Genomic DNA, 17,825 nt, shown 5'->3' on the forward strand with positions numbered 1-17,825 from the left:
TCAGGAAACACTTTTGCTATGAAACCTGGAAAATTATCTTTTCTCCTCTGTTTTTAGTTTATTTAAATTCCCAAGTTAATCTAAAACCCCAGAAATTGTGTTACAAGTACTTGGAACAAATACAATTCACTATCTTGTCAGGTTTGCTTTCCTGAAATTTTTGGCTACTTATCTACAATTTCAATTGAAAGGAATAAGCCAAAAACTGAGGTAAGAAACTGAGATAAGAAACTGGTCAACCACATCAGATTTTAGTATGAGCTGAAACTGTTTTAGATATCATGCTGCTGGCAAAATTTCAGCCTGAATATGAGTGTTACCTGAAAATGTTCTTCCAGTTGTCAAAGACTTTTTCTGTTTTAAATGAGACTCTCAGTGTTTGATGGATATTTTTTTCCCCCATTGATTTCAATCCTGATTTTTTTTGGTGGCACCTGTAGTGCTGCTGTTTTCATCCTGGCCTCTGTATTGCCTGTGGTCCAAAATTGTAATAGTTTGTCTGTACTATTTATTTTCTTTTAAATATTCATGAATCCTATGTTAAATATGAAAAATCCTTAATTATGTTTCAAAACTTTCAGGAACTATTAAAGTGTAAAGAAATTGAAATATGTAAATGATTCACAATTAGGTCTTTCCCTTCAGTCTTGGCAACAAAATTAGGTAACAAATATCCCCTGTAACACTGAGGTTCCTTAATCTGTGATGAATTTAGGACTAACTCGTTATTAGTATGGCAAAAAAAATATAAAATTATAATTTTTAAAGGTCTAATTTTGTAAAATCTACTTTAAATAAAGTATTTCATTTCATAATATTCTCTAAAGACATTTAAATGCCATTTTCCTCACAATTATGTATTGTCTAAAGGTTAGAACTTCAATGTTTGGGATGTTGATGAAGCAAGCCTCATAATACAGCCCAGAAATTAAAATAACACCCACCAGGAGTTGATTTGTGCTTCTTAAGTTCCACTGTAAATGCATGCATTACGAAATAGCAAAGCTTTGCCTCCCAGGGTCAGGATGCAGGTTTTTTGCATTATTAGTCACAGACCTCATTGCATATCAAGCTATTTTTGGTGCATTTCGAGCTACTGATGCCACACCATCTTTCAGACATGCTGGTTGGTGCTTAGATAATGAATTACTCCTCCAAGAACACAGCTCTTGCATGCCACTAAATACTTAATACTAATACTGCAATACTAAAAGATCATTTGCTGCCTTTATACAAATGTTCTCAGCCAAAAAATGTATCCAGTATATATAAAGTCTATTTATTCATTTTTATTTTTTAAAAAGCAGTGTCAGATAGTTGAAGAAATCTGAGTTATGCAGCTCTAGTCAGGCTTGAGTAGTAAGCACAGCTGGACTCCAGACACTGACTCACTCTCCATTACCACTACCCAAATTTTTTCCAACAGGCTCTTTTCTGTCAATAAATCTTCCAGCTTCCTATGATGTACTGTTAGGCTGAGATCATGTCAATGTAGACAGAAAAACTAAATCTATGTTTACATTCATAGGGAGGAAATTAAGGCAAGAAATTTGAAACTAACTAGCACCAATAAAAGCAAAAGAAGAACTGGAAAACATACAGACAACTTTGGAACTCTTTGTACAGATTACAGTGGAAATATTCTGCCTCTGTGTTTATGGGCCTGCCCACTACAAGACTTTTGTTGCAAACAGGAGAGGAAAGCAATTTATGCTTAAGAAGGACTACCCTTACTTCAAAGCAACAGGACAATAGAATTTTACTTTGTAGCATGTTACAGCCAGACTATAGGGAAAAAAAAAAAACCCTTACATTTTGATAAATACAAGAAAATAAACAGTGGTCTCTACCAACCCCAGTCTTGCTATTGTATGTGAATAAATAATTATTAATCTGAAGGACTGTTCACAATGTCTTGCTGCAAATTTCAGATATATGTTCCATGTTCTTGTGACCACAGCATGTGAACTTTACTAAGTTTTGGCACAACCAAATCTCCATTTTTCTTCAAGTTTACTCTGGAAAATTTGGATTTAAGTTTAACTGAAAGATGCCAAGATCCACTCTTTCCTAAACCAGGTATCTTAGACCAGTTTTAATTTTATGTGTCCACACAATGAATGAATTCTATGACCTGTTGTATACAGGAAATTAAAATATACTTTCTTCTGGCTACAAAATCTAGTTAAAATTAAATCATAGAGGATATTCTACTTTTTCTAATTGCGTGGCCTTTCTGTAGACCATGAGTCTTACAGTCAACCTGTCATTAGTAGAGCACAATTTAAAATAGGCAGTTGTTTCTGATGGAAAATGATTTGTCAATCACAAAAATAACAGAGAAATTATACTGTTGAATTTCCAGAGCCATCTCATTTTGAAGTAGTTTTTACAGACATCCAAAGATACCAACCAACTGCCTTCTCAGTCCTCTGCAGCATGGAAAAAATAATATCCCAAAGTAAAACTGTGGCTGACAAACAGGCTAGTACAGATATATTGACATATAAATTTGGTTGGTCTGGCAAAATCTCAGCCAGGCAATTTTTCAGTTTGTTTGAAGGTCAAAAATGTCAGGAAGAATGAGTTCTGGATATTTTCTTTGGCTACTAGTGAAAACTCATCAATATTCAGGCCTTGAAATTTGAAGAGTCTGTCATAGCAACTTTAAAAAAAGATGTTAGTGAATCCAACTTTAGTTTACTAAGGGAGACAGAAACCTTAGAGGGAATGCAGATATTTTTATACCAGACTGAGGAAAATGCTCAGTAAAAATCACCAAAGCAAAACATTATGAAGAAGGATGAATGTAATGGGAAATTAAGCTTGTCTTTTTCATCCAACACCAATAATTTGTAAGGGTGAATGTATTTTTACTTATTTAAAATGTTGTTACCCACTCCCTCTTCTTTTTAAACAGGCATAACTAAATGTTCAGAAAACATTCTTTGTCTGATGTGTTCCTTTGAATTTCAGTATTGTCAGGAGGCAGCATTAGGAAAGTGCTGTTGCCTCCTTGGCCTATGCCTACATTTGGAGGGGCAGAATGTTGGGAGATGGGAAGGTCTGTTTCTCTTCCCTGGACACTGTAAACTCCTTGGCTGGCAAGGCTGATGTGGAGTTGTAATGAAGAACAAGGTCTACCTTCAAATGCTGAAGGTGAGCGCCTGGAGAAGCAGAACCAGCAGGTTACTAAGAGTGATGCTGGTGAAAAGAAGTGTGGAAAGAAATAGGATTGGCTGTGGGGCTGTGAGGAAGGGAAGAAGTGAACTGTGGTGGTGTGGTCCAGGATACCAGGCTGCTGGAGTTACTACTCTGACTTCTGTTCTACTGCTGCCTGCAAATGAGTGATGCCTGCACATATTTGTATGATCTGGACAGGCAGTAACCCAAGTGCTGCCCATGCAGAAGAGAGAGCAGGGAAAGGAAATATGGGGAAACACACACACACACACACACACACACACACACACACACACACACAGGGATGGGACCAGAGTAGAAATGAGCATCATGAGTTTCTGGGGCCCAGAAACTGTCAGAGTGGACTGAGTTGTGCCAAATGAACTGGAATGGCAGATGAGGTGACCTAGGATCTAAGGATGGCAGTGTAACCTGCATATTTCTGAGGACACCTGTGTCTGTCTCTGTCTTTTTGAGACTGTCTGCTCTGTACTCACCTCCTACAGGCTTTCTCAGTGCCCTGTGTAGAGTTTGTAGGCTGCCATGGGTATACAAAGCAAAAACTAAGATGTCCATGGGCCTGTAGATAATTAATGCTCCTGTCTGTTCCTTGAGAATATCATCTGTTCACTTCTGCAAGGTGATGAGATTAGTTGGTGTTGGATGAGAAGGTGCAACATCACATGTACTCAGTATATAACTGAGTTATATAACACTCAGTATATAATTACAAAGCTGCCATAATTTTTACCCATATTTAACTGTATACAGTTCATTGAGAAGGCAAAAATGCAGGCACTTAAGTGTGTAATACCATCCAGGTACCCATGTAAGTTATAAAATTAAATATGTATAAAGAGAATGTAGCCCCTATTGTAAACATTTGTAACACTATCTGCTATATACTATCTGCTACTATATGCATAAATACTACCTAAAATATAAAACATACTAGCTGGATTCATTTAGATACATTGTGATCCACCCTTGCTCTTTAACTGTTACCAGATTTGTTTAAAAAATTCTAGGTCTTCTATACATCTAATAGAATTATATTTTTAGAGCAATATGTTGTTAATAGCTGTACAACTGATAAATTTTGTTTTCTGATTGGAAATTTAAATATATTAAACCCTTGTACTTAGTGTGGCCATACTGTAGGCAATTTTAATAGTTATTCAAAAGCTATTAGGATGAGTGTCAGCTTCTAAAATTTGTTATGCAAATGTGCCATGTAGTTTTCAAAATAACGTGTGTCCCAGATTTCTGCATATTCATGTAGATGAGCTGAAGAAAGATTGCCAAGATACTGGTGCCAATAGTTATTCTAGCTCTGTAGTCTGAAAATAAATCAACAATTTCATCATCAAGCCCTGAATTTTAAGGAGCATTACAGTAGGAAGTGATTTCCACAGTACTGGTGGATGGGGTTGGGGTTTTATAGTCTGAGACTATATTCTGCTTCTGGTGAAACCAGGGCAGTTTTAGACAATACTTAATGGGGAGAGGAGCCTTCATTGAAGTTTTCCTAGTTGGCTTGGCTTTCCTAGCTAAAATTCCACAGAGTTTCAGACAAAAGAAATAACAGTGCATAACAAAATTAACACAAAGGCAAAATATTATGAACTAAGACAAAGTAATATATTTAGTTTACAGTAGGAAGATGCTCAAGAATTGACTTGCATTTTGTTAATCATCTTCATCTCGTATGTCTTGCTTAAGCAACTTCCAGTTAATTGGAATTTTGCTTACATAGGGAATGTAAGTTATGTCTAACTCCTTATGCTTGTATCTATTTCTAATAGGGAAGAGACCTTGTATTACATGCAAGGAAGACTTCATTCCCCTAATTTGCAAAAATACTTAAGTTTCCATTCCTGAACATCACTCATATTTGAAAGAAGACCACAAACCCCAAACCCAGAAAACAAGCAAGTAAAAAAGCCAAACAAACTTGAGGTAAACAAAGGGGAAACAATCAGCTCTATAAGCACCTAAATTTAGGCAGTCTAAATGTTCTTTTGGAGGCCTGCAGGATACCTACCTCTTTTGCAAATATTCTCAGGAAACTATTCCTTTTAAAAGAAAGGTAGGTGCAGGTTTAGTGTCTAGATTAGGCAGAATAAATCCCACCTTGGTGTTTATTTTGGCAGCTTTCACTTGAAATGGTGGAAGTGCTCTGAGTAAATCTAATATGAACATTTATTAGCACTTGGAATGTGGCTGGCTGCCTACAATTAGGTTTGAATTTTGCAGACTGTTTTGCAAAGTGGCTGAGTATTTGAACACTCAGTATGTGTCAGGATTGAACAGGACATTTTTTCACCATCAAGTCATAGACTTAAAACAGAAAGTCTTCCAGGCCAAGTCTGTATTATACAATACCCCTAATCGAACACCAAAAAGACTGAAAAAAATCCTTCAACTGCAGTGGGTTTCTTTTAAGAAGAGACAGAATAGTATTTAAAAATTTTCAGTCAATAAGAGATTTTCCTTGTAAAAATACTTCATACTTTGGGGGGTTTTTATCTATTATTCTGAATTCTGACAAATATCTGATTAAAAAAAGTTTAAAATCCTAGGCATATAGCTATGTCTAGTTCTTATGTTGGATAGCAATACTTTTGGACTTAATGAAATCTTTTAATTACCTACAGATTACTTGATAAGAAAACATCCTATTATTCTCTGTTATACAGATAGAAATTTGTTTATTCTCAGGAGAGTATTAGAAATGCAGCAAATCTTAAATGTTATGTGTAACAAAAGCATTTTCTTACTGTAAATTAGCTTATTGGTAATGAAAATCCAAGAGAAGAAAACATTAGTATCCCTTCAAACAGACAGACTTTGAAAAACTTCTTTATATGTTTCAGAAGCTCACAATTTAAATATGATAAAGATAGATTTGCAAGGAGGAAGAAGATATGCAGCAGATAAAATTAAATCTAGAAATGAATTCTACTTTTTTTTGGTCCTGATCCTGGAGAGTTCAGACTTTCCCTTGTCTGTTTGGAGATGATGGAGCAGTGGCTGAGCTCAAGCTGTTTTTATGCTGACCAGCCTGAATGTTTGTGTTAATTGTCCTATTGCTGCTGCTCTACACACAAAACAGACCAAGTTCTGCTTTTCTTTCCATTGGTAGAAATTTCAATCTTTCCTTCTTTACTCAGGCTGTAATTTCTCATATATGTGAGTGCATCTTATCTTTGATGTTTCAACCTCCTTCTTTAACATTGATTCAATGCTCAGAAGTTACCAGAGGAGGATTGACTAGAGAAAAAACAAGTCAACTCCCCCTCTCCCCCAGCATAGGAAGCAAAATTATTTCAAGTACATGGAGCATGTTGTAAGGAAATACAAGGATAACATCATTTTGGAAAAAGCCTAGTGCAGAGACAGGGCAGATTTTGCCTCTATATGTACCCTGAAAATTTTGCAAAGGGATCAAAAATGCGATATACAACAGAAGAAAGATGCAAAGAACTTATTTGTTACAGCAGCCTAAACATACTGAAGAAGATGTATGCAGAGAGGCAGAGGTTAATGACAGACCTACCTGTCAGGATAAATGTAAGAAGATTGTGAATATATATATATATATAGATTTTTCTCTACCTCTGCAGTAGAGTCTTGGACAGGGATTTGCAGAATAAATCTAGGATTCGTCAGCTCTGTCTAAGTGGAGCCAGAGAGATTTGAGTGTCACAAGGAATGTGACCATTGTTTGTCTCCACTTAAATTGAGAGCATATTCCAGCTAAAGCAGCCCTCTGAATCTCTCTTCACTGCATGATTCATGCTTTACTCACTGCAGAGCCTGCAGGAATGCAAAGGCCAGCTCAGAACATTTACCCTGCTATTTATAGTCAGTACACAGGTATCTGAGCATTGTAGTAAGAACTAAAATCCCAGTATAACCTGGATGTCAAACATTTAAAGAAGTAATGAAAAACATGGAGAACTGCAAAATAGAAAAAAAGAAATAGGAATTGGACTAGGAATTACACAAATAGACTACAAGAAAAGATTTCTGAAAATATCAGATCGGTAAAGGAATAGAATTAGACAAGGGGAAAATATGTAAGTAAATGTTTCAAACAAAGAAAAGTTAAAAATTTTTCAAGAAGAACATTTTAAGAGGTGAAAAGACCAAAACTCCAAGATTTTAATACAATATATTTGAAGACAGAATTACATGAGAATTCAATCAGGCTGATGATACATGCAGTAAAATTATCAATTAACAATAAGAGCTGAAAGGGAGCCAGAAGCAGGGGAGGGACATTTTGTACCAATCACTGCCATCCATAGAGATTCAAACATCCCAGACATGAGAGATGAATGGGGTTTGAAAGACAGACTGCATATCAGCATCATCATATTTACTCTTCTATTAGCAGATGTAGTGAAGCAAATAGAGAACAACTGGACTCTGGCAGATTAGCATTATGCACTCTGCCAGTTAAGAGTGGGAGTAGCAACTGTGCAATGATACATATTTAATGCAAATAAGGATTTTGTGTGTGTGTATTGATACAGACAGGCAGCTGTAACGAGCACAAAAACACAGTTAAAATGCAAAGAGCAAATTTATTGTGTTACCTTGCTAACTGGAAGATCCCAAGGCAACACCCTGGCAGAGACACACCAGCAGGAAGGCAGGCACTGAGCTCAGTCCATCTGAGTGAAAGGCAGGCCTGCTGTTTGCATTAATTTATCCAGGGTCTGTGCACTTGAACTGTACCAACATGCTGTGATTCCCTCTGGGCTTTTTTATGATATCTGAGCTTTGACCCTCTCTCTCCCAAAACCAGGGAGCTTAAGCATGTCTGTGAGAGTGCCTCCAAGTGCCTCCTCTCAAAACACCTACATTATCTTTACACAGAAATGCTTCTCAAAACAGAGTATAAACAACTCCAGGCATAACATAATATACAGGTCTCCCCTCACTGTTATTCTCCAGGCCTTGACATTCCCAGCTGCAAGGTCACCTGAGTGAATCTATCATCCTCATCCTCCTCCTCACTGCCACTCTTCCACTTTTAGCCCTTTCCTCCCACCAGTGCATTAATTAAGTGGCAGTACAGTTTGGGGTGTGCTGAATTGGACTGTGTTTGCATGGGATGACAGGGACAGCTTGACAGCCAAGCATATGGATGTTGTTGTAAAACATTTGTGAGGTGGGTTGTTACAACATCAGTAAATCTCTTAAAAATACTTTAAAAATCAGCCCCCAGTGGTAATGCTACTGTAGGAGAAGTAAAAATATATTTAGAAAAAAGTAACCAAAATATAGTGAGAAATATTACCATCTGTAGGTTTCAATAGGTGCATCAATAAGAAAGTTTGAGTTTTAAAATTTTGGGGGCTTTTACTGCAAGGTGAAAAATTTTCACTTGTCTATTTTCTTTTCCCAAGAAAATTATTTTTGTCTGAAATAGAAAGGCCTTGCTTTGTAAGTTTTATTTGTGTAGTAATATAGTAATTAATTCTAATAATATAGATGTTAATTTTGATTCTTAATTTCTGCTGAAGTAATCTTATGTATGACTTATTGCAATGCTGTTAGTATCACCAGTTAACTAAAATAATAAAAAAAAACCAAACAAAAAACAGGGTGGATCTTCACCTAATTACAGACAATTTGGGGATTAATATTCAGCAAGAAAGGAAAAAAACAAACCTAGAAGGAAAACAAATGAAAGAAAATAAGCTGCTGAACTGTAAAAAATCAGCAGGACGTGGCTCAGTAGAAACAGTGATGAAAAAGGGAAAGCTGCAAACCACAGTTTCCAAAGGTGTGGTGCTGCTTACGTGTCAAAACCTAAAACATGAGCAGAAATTAAATATAAGTATAATGAAGAGCATCTCTGGTTTCTGCTGTGCTCCTCAGCATTGTCATATTTCTTCCCCTCTAGTCCAGGCTGGGTACAGCACTCCAAGCAAATGTGGGAATTCCGGTGGAACTCCTTGACCTGCCCTGGATGGTGCTTTGCCAGTGTCTGTGAGATCTCCTGGGTGTTAACACACTGGTCAAAGGCAACAGCTCTGCATTCTTGCAGATATTTGGATTTTGGTAGATGTACTCCTTACTCCTAAGCAACTCGGGCTGAAACCAGGTGGTGAAGATAAGAAACTGTGTGGGATGAGCATACAACGTGTGGGATGGATATTTGAAAAAAACATTGCTTCAGGTTAAAGGCTTCTTTTTACATATATATATATATATATAAAAGATATGAACTTGCTGCCGATCAAAAAAGCAGAAATACATGAAAATATATCAGTAGCATTCCATGCCGGCTCCCAGGTGCTGCCCACGGACACGGGACCGGTGCGTGTCCCGACCCACGATCCTTTCCTTGCTCTCAAGAACGTGCCAGCCTAAACTAGTGATCTTCATCACTTTGTTGGCACAAATTGTGTACTAGTTCTGATTTCCCATCCTTTTACACTCCGAACTTCTTGCAAGATCGGGTAGGGGGAAATCGGCAAGTAAGCGACGTTTTGTGGTAGGGGCATAAAACACTAGTCAGATGCAGAAAAACGGCCAACACAGCGGCAAAAATAGCAAATGCTGCAGTTCTCTTGGAAAAGTGATAAAATTAAAGAAAGTAGAACGGGGAAGAACGTGGGAGTGCCGGAAGCGGCCGTGCCAGGGGTGGACACCTGCAAACATCTCCCAGGTCGTGCCGGGCCCGCCATGCCGGCTGTGGGCATTGCCTGTGCCGGGCCCGCCATGCCAGATGTGGGCATTGTCAGCACCGCCCCGCCCGTGCCCAGAGCCGCCATGCCGGCTGTGGGCACTGCCAGCACCGCCGCGCCCGTGCCCAGAGCCGCCATGCCGGGTGTGGGCACTGCCAGCACCGCCCCGCCCGTGCCCAGAGCCGCCATGCCGGGTGTGGGCACTGCCAGCACCGTCCCGCCCGTGCCCAGAGCCGCCATGCCGGGTGCGGGCATTGCCTGTGCCGGGCCCGCCATGCCGGGTGCGGGCATTGCCTGTGCCGGGTATAGGCCCCCGCCAGCATGTCCCCGCCCACATGGCTGCAGCAGCCAATGGCCGCGCAGGAGGCGCGGCTCTGTGCGGAAGTGGGCGGGGCCGGCAGAGCGCGGGAAGCGCGGCGCGGGGCCGGGCGGGATCAGGTCGGGGTCCCGCCGGGTCGCGGGCGGAGCGGGTTCAGGAGCGGGTTCGAGAGCGGGTTCGGGAGCGGGTTCGGGAGCGGGGCTCGGGAAGGCGCAGCGCCGGCGGCAGCCGCAGCCTCGGAGGAAGGGAGATGGAGTTCTCCAGCCGAGCGAGGCTGAGGCATGCGCGACTGGCTGGGGACCGGCGGGAGCAGTACCCTCACAGCTTGCAGTTTTACCTGGAGCCCCCCGTGGAAAGCATTTCTCTGGTGGAGTTTGAGAGCTTTGCCGTCGACCGCCTGAAGCGTGAGTAGCGTCTCTCTCCCTCCTTCATTTCCCTTCTCCTTTTCCCCGTGCCTTCTCCCCCTCGATGCTTTGAATCTTCTTGTCCCGGGTGTGTGTTTCTGGCAGGCCGGGATGCTCTGCTGGCCTGACCTAGCCGGGAGCTGGGCTGGCTGCTCGGGCTGCCGCCAGCTCCCGCTGAAGGAAACGCTTTGCTTTGGGCCCTTCAGAGAGCTCAGACACACCTCACAATGAGCCTTTATCGTAGCTGTCGGGCTTGTCTACTTTGGTTCACGCCGGGGGTTTTTATGAGCACGTTTCACATTCTGTAGATGTTTTGGCATATTTGATGTCTCAGTACTGCGTTTCAGGTCGTTGTGGCTGGCAGGCAGGGCTTCTCCTGAAGTCATGAAAACTGCTGGATCCAAGTTTCCATTAGAGTTGAAACCAATGTTCTGGGACTGATCCATCAGAGTTAGGGGTCTCCTTTTCCTTGTTGACATTGTGGATCCCAGAACTGTGCCAGCTGTTCAGGACTCACTTTATCTTCTATATTTCTCACCCTTTTGCTCCTCACACCCCTAAAAGCAATTCCTGTGGCCTTACCCCAGTTTGTGTCTTTCCCAAGCAGTCATGCATTTAGTTTGATTTCAGCATGTTGTTTCTAACACGGACCTTTTCTTTTTTTGCCCAGTGCTTAAAGTAGTTGAAAATCTGGGTGTGAACCATGTAAGAGGTACTGATGTATACAAAGCTAAGCTGGAGGTTGAGCTCCGGAAACTGAAATTTCCCTACAGAGTAAGTAAAGATCAAGACACAGAACTCTCTTGCATTTTATTTTCTTTATACCATTCAGGAGTAATGAATAAAAGTAGAAATGATGAAATGCTATTTCTAAAACAGCAGTTCTGTCATTTTGTCAGAGGTGTAATTTTTCTTTGAAGGTATATATTCCTTTCTTTAGAGTAAGTTGGCATTTATTGTCTGAAAGATGACTGTTAATACACTATTGAACAGCATTGGTAAATAGATTGTGAATTTTTAATCTGGGAGAGATTATTTCTCTGAAATAATAAGAATATGTTCTATAGGCTTTGGCTGAGGGTGATTATGAGGCAAGAAGAAAAGATCATATCTCTCATTTCATACTGCGTCTTGCCTACTGCCAGTCGTAAGTACCTTTTGGATTATACTGTACTCTTATTAATTTTTAATGTGTACAGATACTGCAGTGCTTTATTATAGACATTACAGGTGTTTTTAAGTTGCATGGCTGCTAAAGAGAGAGGTAGGCTCCAAAAGGATTTTTTGCTAGGAATCTGATTTCATCTGTGATGAAAAGGGATATGTGGAATCAATTAATGTATGGATTTTGTAACAACTGAAAAATTTCCAAACTTTTGGCTTTTAAACACATACAGCTGATTTGAGTCTCTTGATAGCTTTTTTTCAGAATGAAAGCATGTCAGTATTAACTGTCAAGCATTTGTAGTGATTGATAACATAGTTAAACTTCTGTATATGCTAACTGTTGATAAATGACCAAAGACATGACTATAAATAGGTTTTATATTACTGTACAGAAAGCACTGTTTCTGACCAACTAAAAATACCATCTGAGTTTGAGGTTTCATCTACTGCTTCTGTTTTTTGTCCATATTCATTGCTGTGGCTGGTTGCAATGCAATTTTTTTGTGTGAAATTTTAAGCAAAAAGTTGATCCTGTCAGACACATTCTTTTTGTTTTCCCTGTAGATTTTGGGTGAAATTAAAGGTTGACAGTGCTTCATGTCTGCTATTAGTTTTGTTAAACATTTCTATGAAATCTTTACTCCTTGTCACTGCAGTCTTTTTAGAATTAAAACTGACAGATATGAAGTGTGTTGAATTGTTAATTTGATTGTGCTTAAGGCTTCAATACAGTTCATTTTAATTAAGTGCATATTATGGTGCTGTGATAGCTGACATGACTGAAGTGCTGCTATGGATACGGATTTGTAAGCAAAATCATACAGGGAAGGTGAGTAGGAGGGATTGTGGTCCAAGCCAGGATATGGAGCTGGAATGGATGGGGATTTTCTTTGAAATAGCTGTGGATTCCTGCTGCAGAACATCTGATCAGAGTAGGAAGTAGCAAAGGCCTCAAAAGCCTGCCTCCAGATGGATGAAACCTCACCATGACAGGCTCTGGGTGACTTTTAAACACTGTGAAATCTTCTAGATCATTCACTTCCAATCCTGTTGTCCTTTCAAAAGACATCTGGGCTGTGGTGAAGACAGTATGTGTGATCAATGAGCCTGCTAGATCAGAGATGCATGTACAATGAGGAACAGGTTGTGGATGTGGAGATAAATACCAGCCTTCCCTGCAGTGACTCTGATAGTGTAGCTTGAAATCCTGAAAGAAGGGAGCAGATTGAATAACAGAATTGCAACTGAAATCCCTCCTGTGTTCTTCAGGTAGAATTTGTGATTGTCAATAGCAAGTGTAATATTGCCTTCTTTCTCCTGCCCATGTTTGTTGTGTTTTTATAAACTCCCTAATCATACTAGTCCTGCTGATTTTCATGAGACAATGTCTTGACTTACCTGTATTGTAAGTTTACCCAAACCCCCTAAAAGGTAGTATCCTCAAGTAGTCTGGGATACAAAAGGCCCCTGTAAACATAGTAGTTTGTACTAGTGGCACTTTGCATATTCAATTTGGCTTAATTCCAAATCAAAAACTGCTTTAAGCATTTAGTTGTTTTTTAAATTATTTAGACCATTCCTTTTTTCATTGTGTAAGTCGAGATGCTTTGAGGGTGTTAGTAGTGGATGAAAATTCTGCTCTTGTGGAAGGTGAGAATTTGACTGAAGCTCTTGCTTAGTAAATAAATTGGAGATGCTGCTCAAACCCATTGTTTCAGGGAAGTATCTTAAAAATTAGACTATAGGCAGGGCAGAATAGGGCAGCTTGTTCAAGGTGAGCTGCTGTGCAGAAATGAATAAAGGCTGTTTTGGGCCACAGAATCAGCAGGAAAAAAACTGACTTTGTAATGTAGGGGGAAAGACATCTTTACAGGGAGGAGGGGTTTTGGATAGAGCCCTTGGGACACTCCTTAGACAACTTCCAGGTCCCATTTTGTGTTCCCATTTGTATGTACTTGTTTGATAAAGCAGCTTTTAGTTAGTTTTTATTTGTACTTTGGAAAGTTGGATTTAGTGCTTAGTAATAATGTGGAAAATAGCATTCTAAGAACCATGAGGTGAGCCTGTACCCAGTGTTCTCTATTCTCTCTTGGAAAGCAATTACTTTGGGGATATTTCTATCATCTACAGCTGGCAAGTTTCCAAAGAATAAAATTGGGAGGCAAATAGAATATGCTGTACTTCAAGTTTTTATCATATTAGGTTAGAAAAATAAGCTTGGCATAAGTCATTAGGTTAGTTGAAGAAAGTTAAGAAGTGATTGAAAAAGTGCACTTAAATGGACACAACTGCAAAATAGGTTGAATTCAGTTCCTGAGGCAGCTGTGTGTGCTCATGTTGATATTTTCCTATGATAGTGCTTTTTTTAGTTTTTAGCTGGCCAACAGTGCCATCCAGGGGTAAAAGTTTATATCAGTTTTTCTTTTCCAGTTTCTATCAGTCCTCACTTGTAAATTGGATTGTTTGGATCTGGTTTGCATGTGGTCTGAAGTGACCATCTCCACCATTCTGGTCAGTTAAAATTTGTAAGGTAGTCATCATCTCTTGACTTAACTTCTTCTGCCTTCTGAAATCCAATATTTTAAAGCTTATTCGTGTATGATAAGGTATTTACAGTCTCAAGAGAACAGTCTCATCCATACCCTTCTTTCACACCTCTTCTAATGTCCCTTAGATCTGTCAAGACCAGGAAGTAGCATGATCTTGTTCCATTTGATTTCATGGCAGGTGCAGATTTAATGATAATTTTATTTGTATGTGGATGGGAGTGTGCATTTTTGCTTTTGTCTACTGCATCTCTTGTCACTTCAGCAAATCAGCTAAGAAGAACCTTGAAAATCATAGGAGCATAATTTTCATTTTACTTTCTTAAGAAGAAGAAATAAATTTTACCTCTGCTCTGACAGCAAAACTCTTTTATCCAGGAAACTTTCAAACACACTTTTGTGCCTTTTTAAAGTATTTTGTGTTTGATTTGTGTCTGTGTCACATAACAAGGACATAAATTTGATTTCAAATTTAGCAAGGCCTGTTCACTACTCCCTGACATGTTTTTCTGTATGATAAATTAGACTTCTCTGCTGAAATTGCTGCCTCTTTATGTTGAGTAGAATTTCCTTTTCTGTTATCTGTACCCATGTTCCCCTTGCTGTCTAGTCTTTAAAATTTAAACTCTGAGTAGTCTGTGATCTGGCCCATGCCCAGAGTTTTCATAAATCAGGGTTAACTTATTGGAACTCTTGTATAAATTGTGGCATGTGAGTCTTAAATTCCAGGTTTACAAGCATTTGCATGCCTTCTCTAAGTATTTCTATCTTCATGTTCCTAAAAAGTATGCTGGTTTTTCCTACCCCTCAGTGGGGTGAAGAGTATTTCTATTCCAACCCCAACCCCTCAAATGCTGTTGCCTATATGAAAGAGACTTTTTAAATATTATTTTTATAGTTGGGAATCTATGAACTGGTTTAAACTATTGAGTGATCTGCACTCCAGAAAGTTAAGTAGCAAAAAATGAGGAGATATTCTTAACACCTACACTTCAATGACCTGCAACTTCCTCAGCTTCAGCTGCAGCTTGGTTAGTTATTTAATGACAGTGACATTGCTTTTAGTTAAGCTTGGGGTTCTGATAATAAGTGTTATTACTTAGTATGAGTTTGAGGGAAAAAAATGTAAAATTTTTTTTCATGTGAATAGTGAATATAAAGTATGGTTTGGCTTTAGAAGTGATGTAAATAATGCCCTAATGATGATGATCCTAGGAAAGTCAGTTTAAGTTTTTACTGGACATATACAGTAATGTAAGGTCAGCTTGTCAGCTATTTTGTCAGCTGTAGGAAGAATCCACATAGGTGTGTGTATAAGAGATAAAGTATTTTCTTGTTATAGTAGCTTAAGTGGGTGGGTGGGATTGCAGCCTCCAATCTGCTTTGCTGAAGGAAAGGAACAACAGACTGGCTGGTCTCCAAAGCAATTGCATAAATTGTGTTTGTGGTTTGTTTGTTTTTTATGGGTATGTGTGGTGGTGTTGTTTTGTTTGGTTCCTCCCATAGGAAAATAAATGCACTGTAAAACAAGGAAAATGGAAAAAATTGTCACATCCCAGGATTTAACTACAGTCCAAGATTACCACAGAAGAACTGCAACAGATCAGTCATTAAAGCATTCACTTCCATTTAAGTTGCACTGTTTATTATTACATCCCAAGCACTGAGACTGTCCACAGGATTATATTTTACAAAGCACCTTAACTGCCTTTCAGTTTGGCTGTTTTATGTAATAATTACTTTTCTTCAAGCCAAATTTCAAGCAGAGGTTTTGTCCACAAAACCACAAACAACTCTGTTGTGATTCACATGTCCCCTATGGGAAAAGATGCTTATATATTGTAAAGAGAGCATATAAGACTGCTGTATTTCTGTGCTCTGTGAATTGCAATGGCAGTGGCTCACAGGGTAGCTCTCAGGACAGTTTAGGAGGGTGCCCTGTGGTAGTGAGATGCAGCATCATCTGCATTCTGTGCTTGCACATGTGGCTCTTGTTGCTGGCACTCTGGGTCCTACTTGCTGTAGCTTTGAGTAATGTGCTGATGCCTGGGAGTCTGAGCACTAGGATGTGAAGAGTTCCATGAGTGCTTAGAGTACTTGGATTGGCTTCAGTGTTGTTTTATTTTGTTTTCTGACTCCTGTCCCTGTTCTCCTGTTTGTTCTACTTGTTCACCTGCAGTTGCTAAACACCTTTTTCACTTTTGTCAAGAGTTAGTCTATTTTTGTTCCTCGCTCAACTTAATTGCCATATATTTTCCTTTTGTCTGTTTCCAGGCTATTTGTTGCCTAGGATAGAGTGCACTGTTGTTTCTTTTTCTGAGATGCATGCATATTTCTTCAGCTGGAGATATACCAAAAGTGAGAATTAAAAGAAGTAGCCTTCAAAATGTCTTTGCCTCATCACATTAATTGCGATGTTAATTGCACAATGAAGAAATATTGTGCCACGTTGTAGGAAAAAACTGTCCTTTAAATATCAAGGGAGAATGTTACCTACAATTGAGTATTTTTATCTAAAACAAGTAAAAAGTACTGCCTCTCCACAAATCTTTTCTGGTTGAATATGCATTACTGAAAGCTTCCTGCCTTCACTTCTCAGTGTGTGGGTCACATCCAAAGTCAGCATTACTGTTGTGTTCACTAGATTTGCAGTCTAGTTTTCAAGCAAAAAAATAATGTATATTCAGAAAATCATTTTTTAATTTTATTTTTTTTTTCAGTGAAGATCTCAGGCGTTGGTTTCTTCAACAAGAAATGGATCTCTTCCGATATCGCTTCAATGAACTAACTGAAAATTTAATGCAGAAATTCCTGGAACATGTTAACTTGTCATTTGAAGCTGTAAGTGTGTTACTTTCTGTATTTATGTTGCACATCTGTTGTTTTTAAAAATTCTCATTAAGACAGTTTTAGCAATTTTTTTTACAAAAATAGAAATCAGAGTTACAGTTCTAAAAAAAACAACTACACAGAACTTCTAAACATGGGGAATAGTGTGTGTGAGGACTAAGTGATGTAATTTTGTGCTACAACAAGAGAAGCTCAGTCTGCTTCAGTCTACGAACACAATTGAAAAAATGTGTTATTACACAGGTAAGTTAACAATGTTTACTAAAGCTGATAGGTATTTTTGAATCGAAATTTCAGGTGGATGAGATCATAAGTCATAGGATGGTTTGGGTTGGAAAGGACCTTATAAATATCATCTAGTTCTGACTCCATGCTGTGGACAGAGACACTTCCTAGTAGACCAGGTTGCTCAGAGTCCCATCCAACCTTGCCTTGAACATTTCCAGCAGTGGGACATCCATGACTCCTCTGGACAGCCTATTCTAGGACATTACTGCCCTCACAGTAAAATTTTTTTCTTGTTTAAACTTACTTCTAACCTAAACCTACTCTTCCTTGTTTTGAAGCCATTCCCCCTTGTCCTGTCACCACATGGCCCTTGTGAAAAGTCCCTCTTCATCTTGTAGGCTCCCTTCAAGTACTGGAAGCC

At 39.1% G+C, this 17,825-nt stretch overlaps 1 protein-coding gene across 1 annotated transcript in view; it reads left to right on the plus strand.

The window, feature by feature from the left end:
• The first annotated feature begins 10,388 nt into the window (after window positions 1–10,388).
• Window positions 10,389–17,825, plus strand: part of PRIM2 (DNA primase subunit 2) — an 86,577-nt gene continuing 79,140 nt past the window's right edge. Inside the window, exons 1-4 of the mRNA XM_079298683.1 lie at window positions 10,389–10,613; window positions 11,284–11,387; window positions 11,681–11,760; window positions 17,047–17,167. Of these exons, the coding sequence (XP_079154809.1) occupies window positions 10,460–10,613; window positions 11,284–11,387; window positions 11,681–11,760; window positions 17,047–17,167 (459 nt within the window). The 5' untranslated portion in view covers window positions 10,389–10,459. The remainder of the gene's footprint in view (window positions 10,614–11,283; window positions 11,388–11,680; window positions 11,761–17,046; window positions 17,168–17,825) is intronic.

The sequence above is a fragment of the Erithacus rubecula genome (genome assembly GCF_903797595.1).
Source record: "Erithacus rubecula genome assembly, chromosome: 2".
Lineage (NCBI taxonomy): Eukaryota > Metazoa > Chordata > Aves > Passeriformes > Muscicapidae > Erithacus > Erithacus rubecula.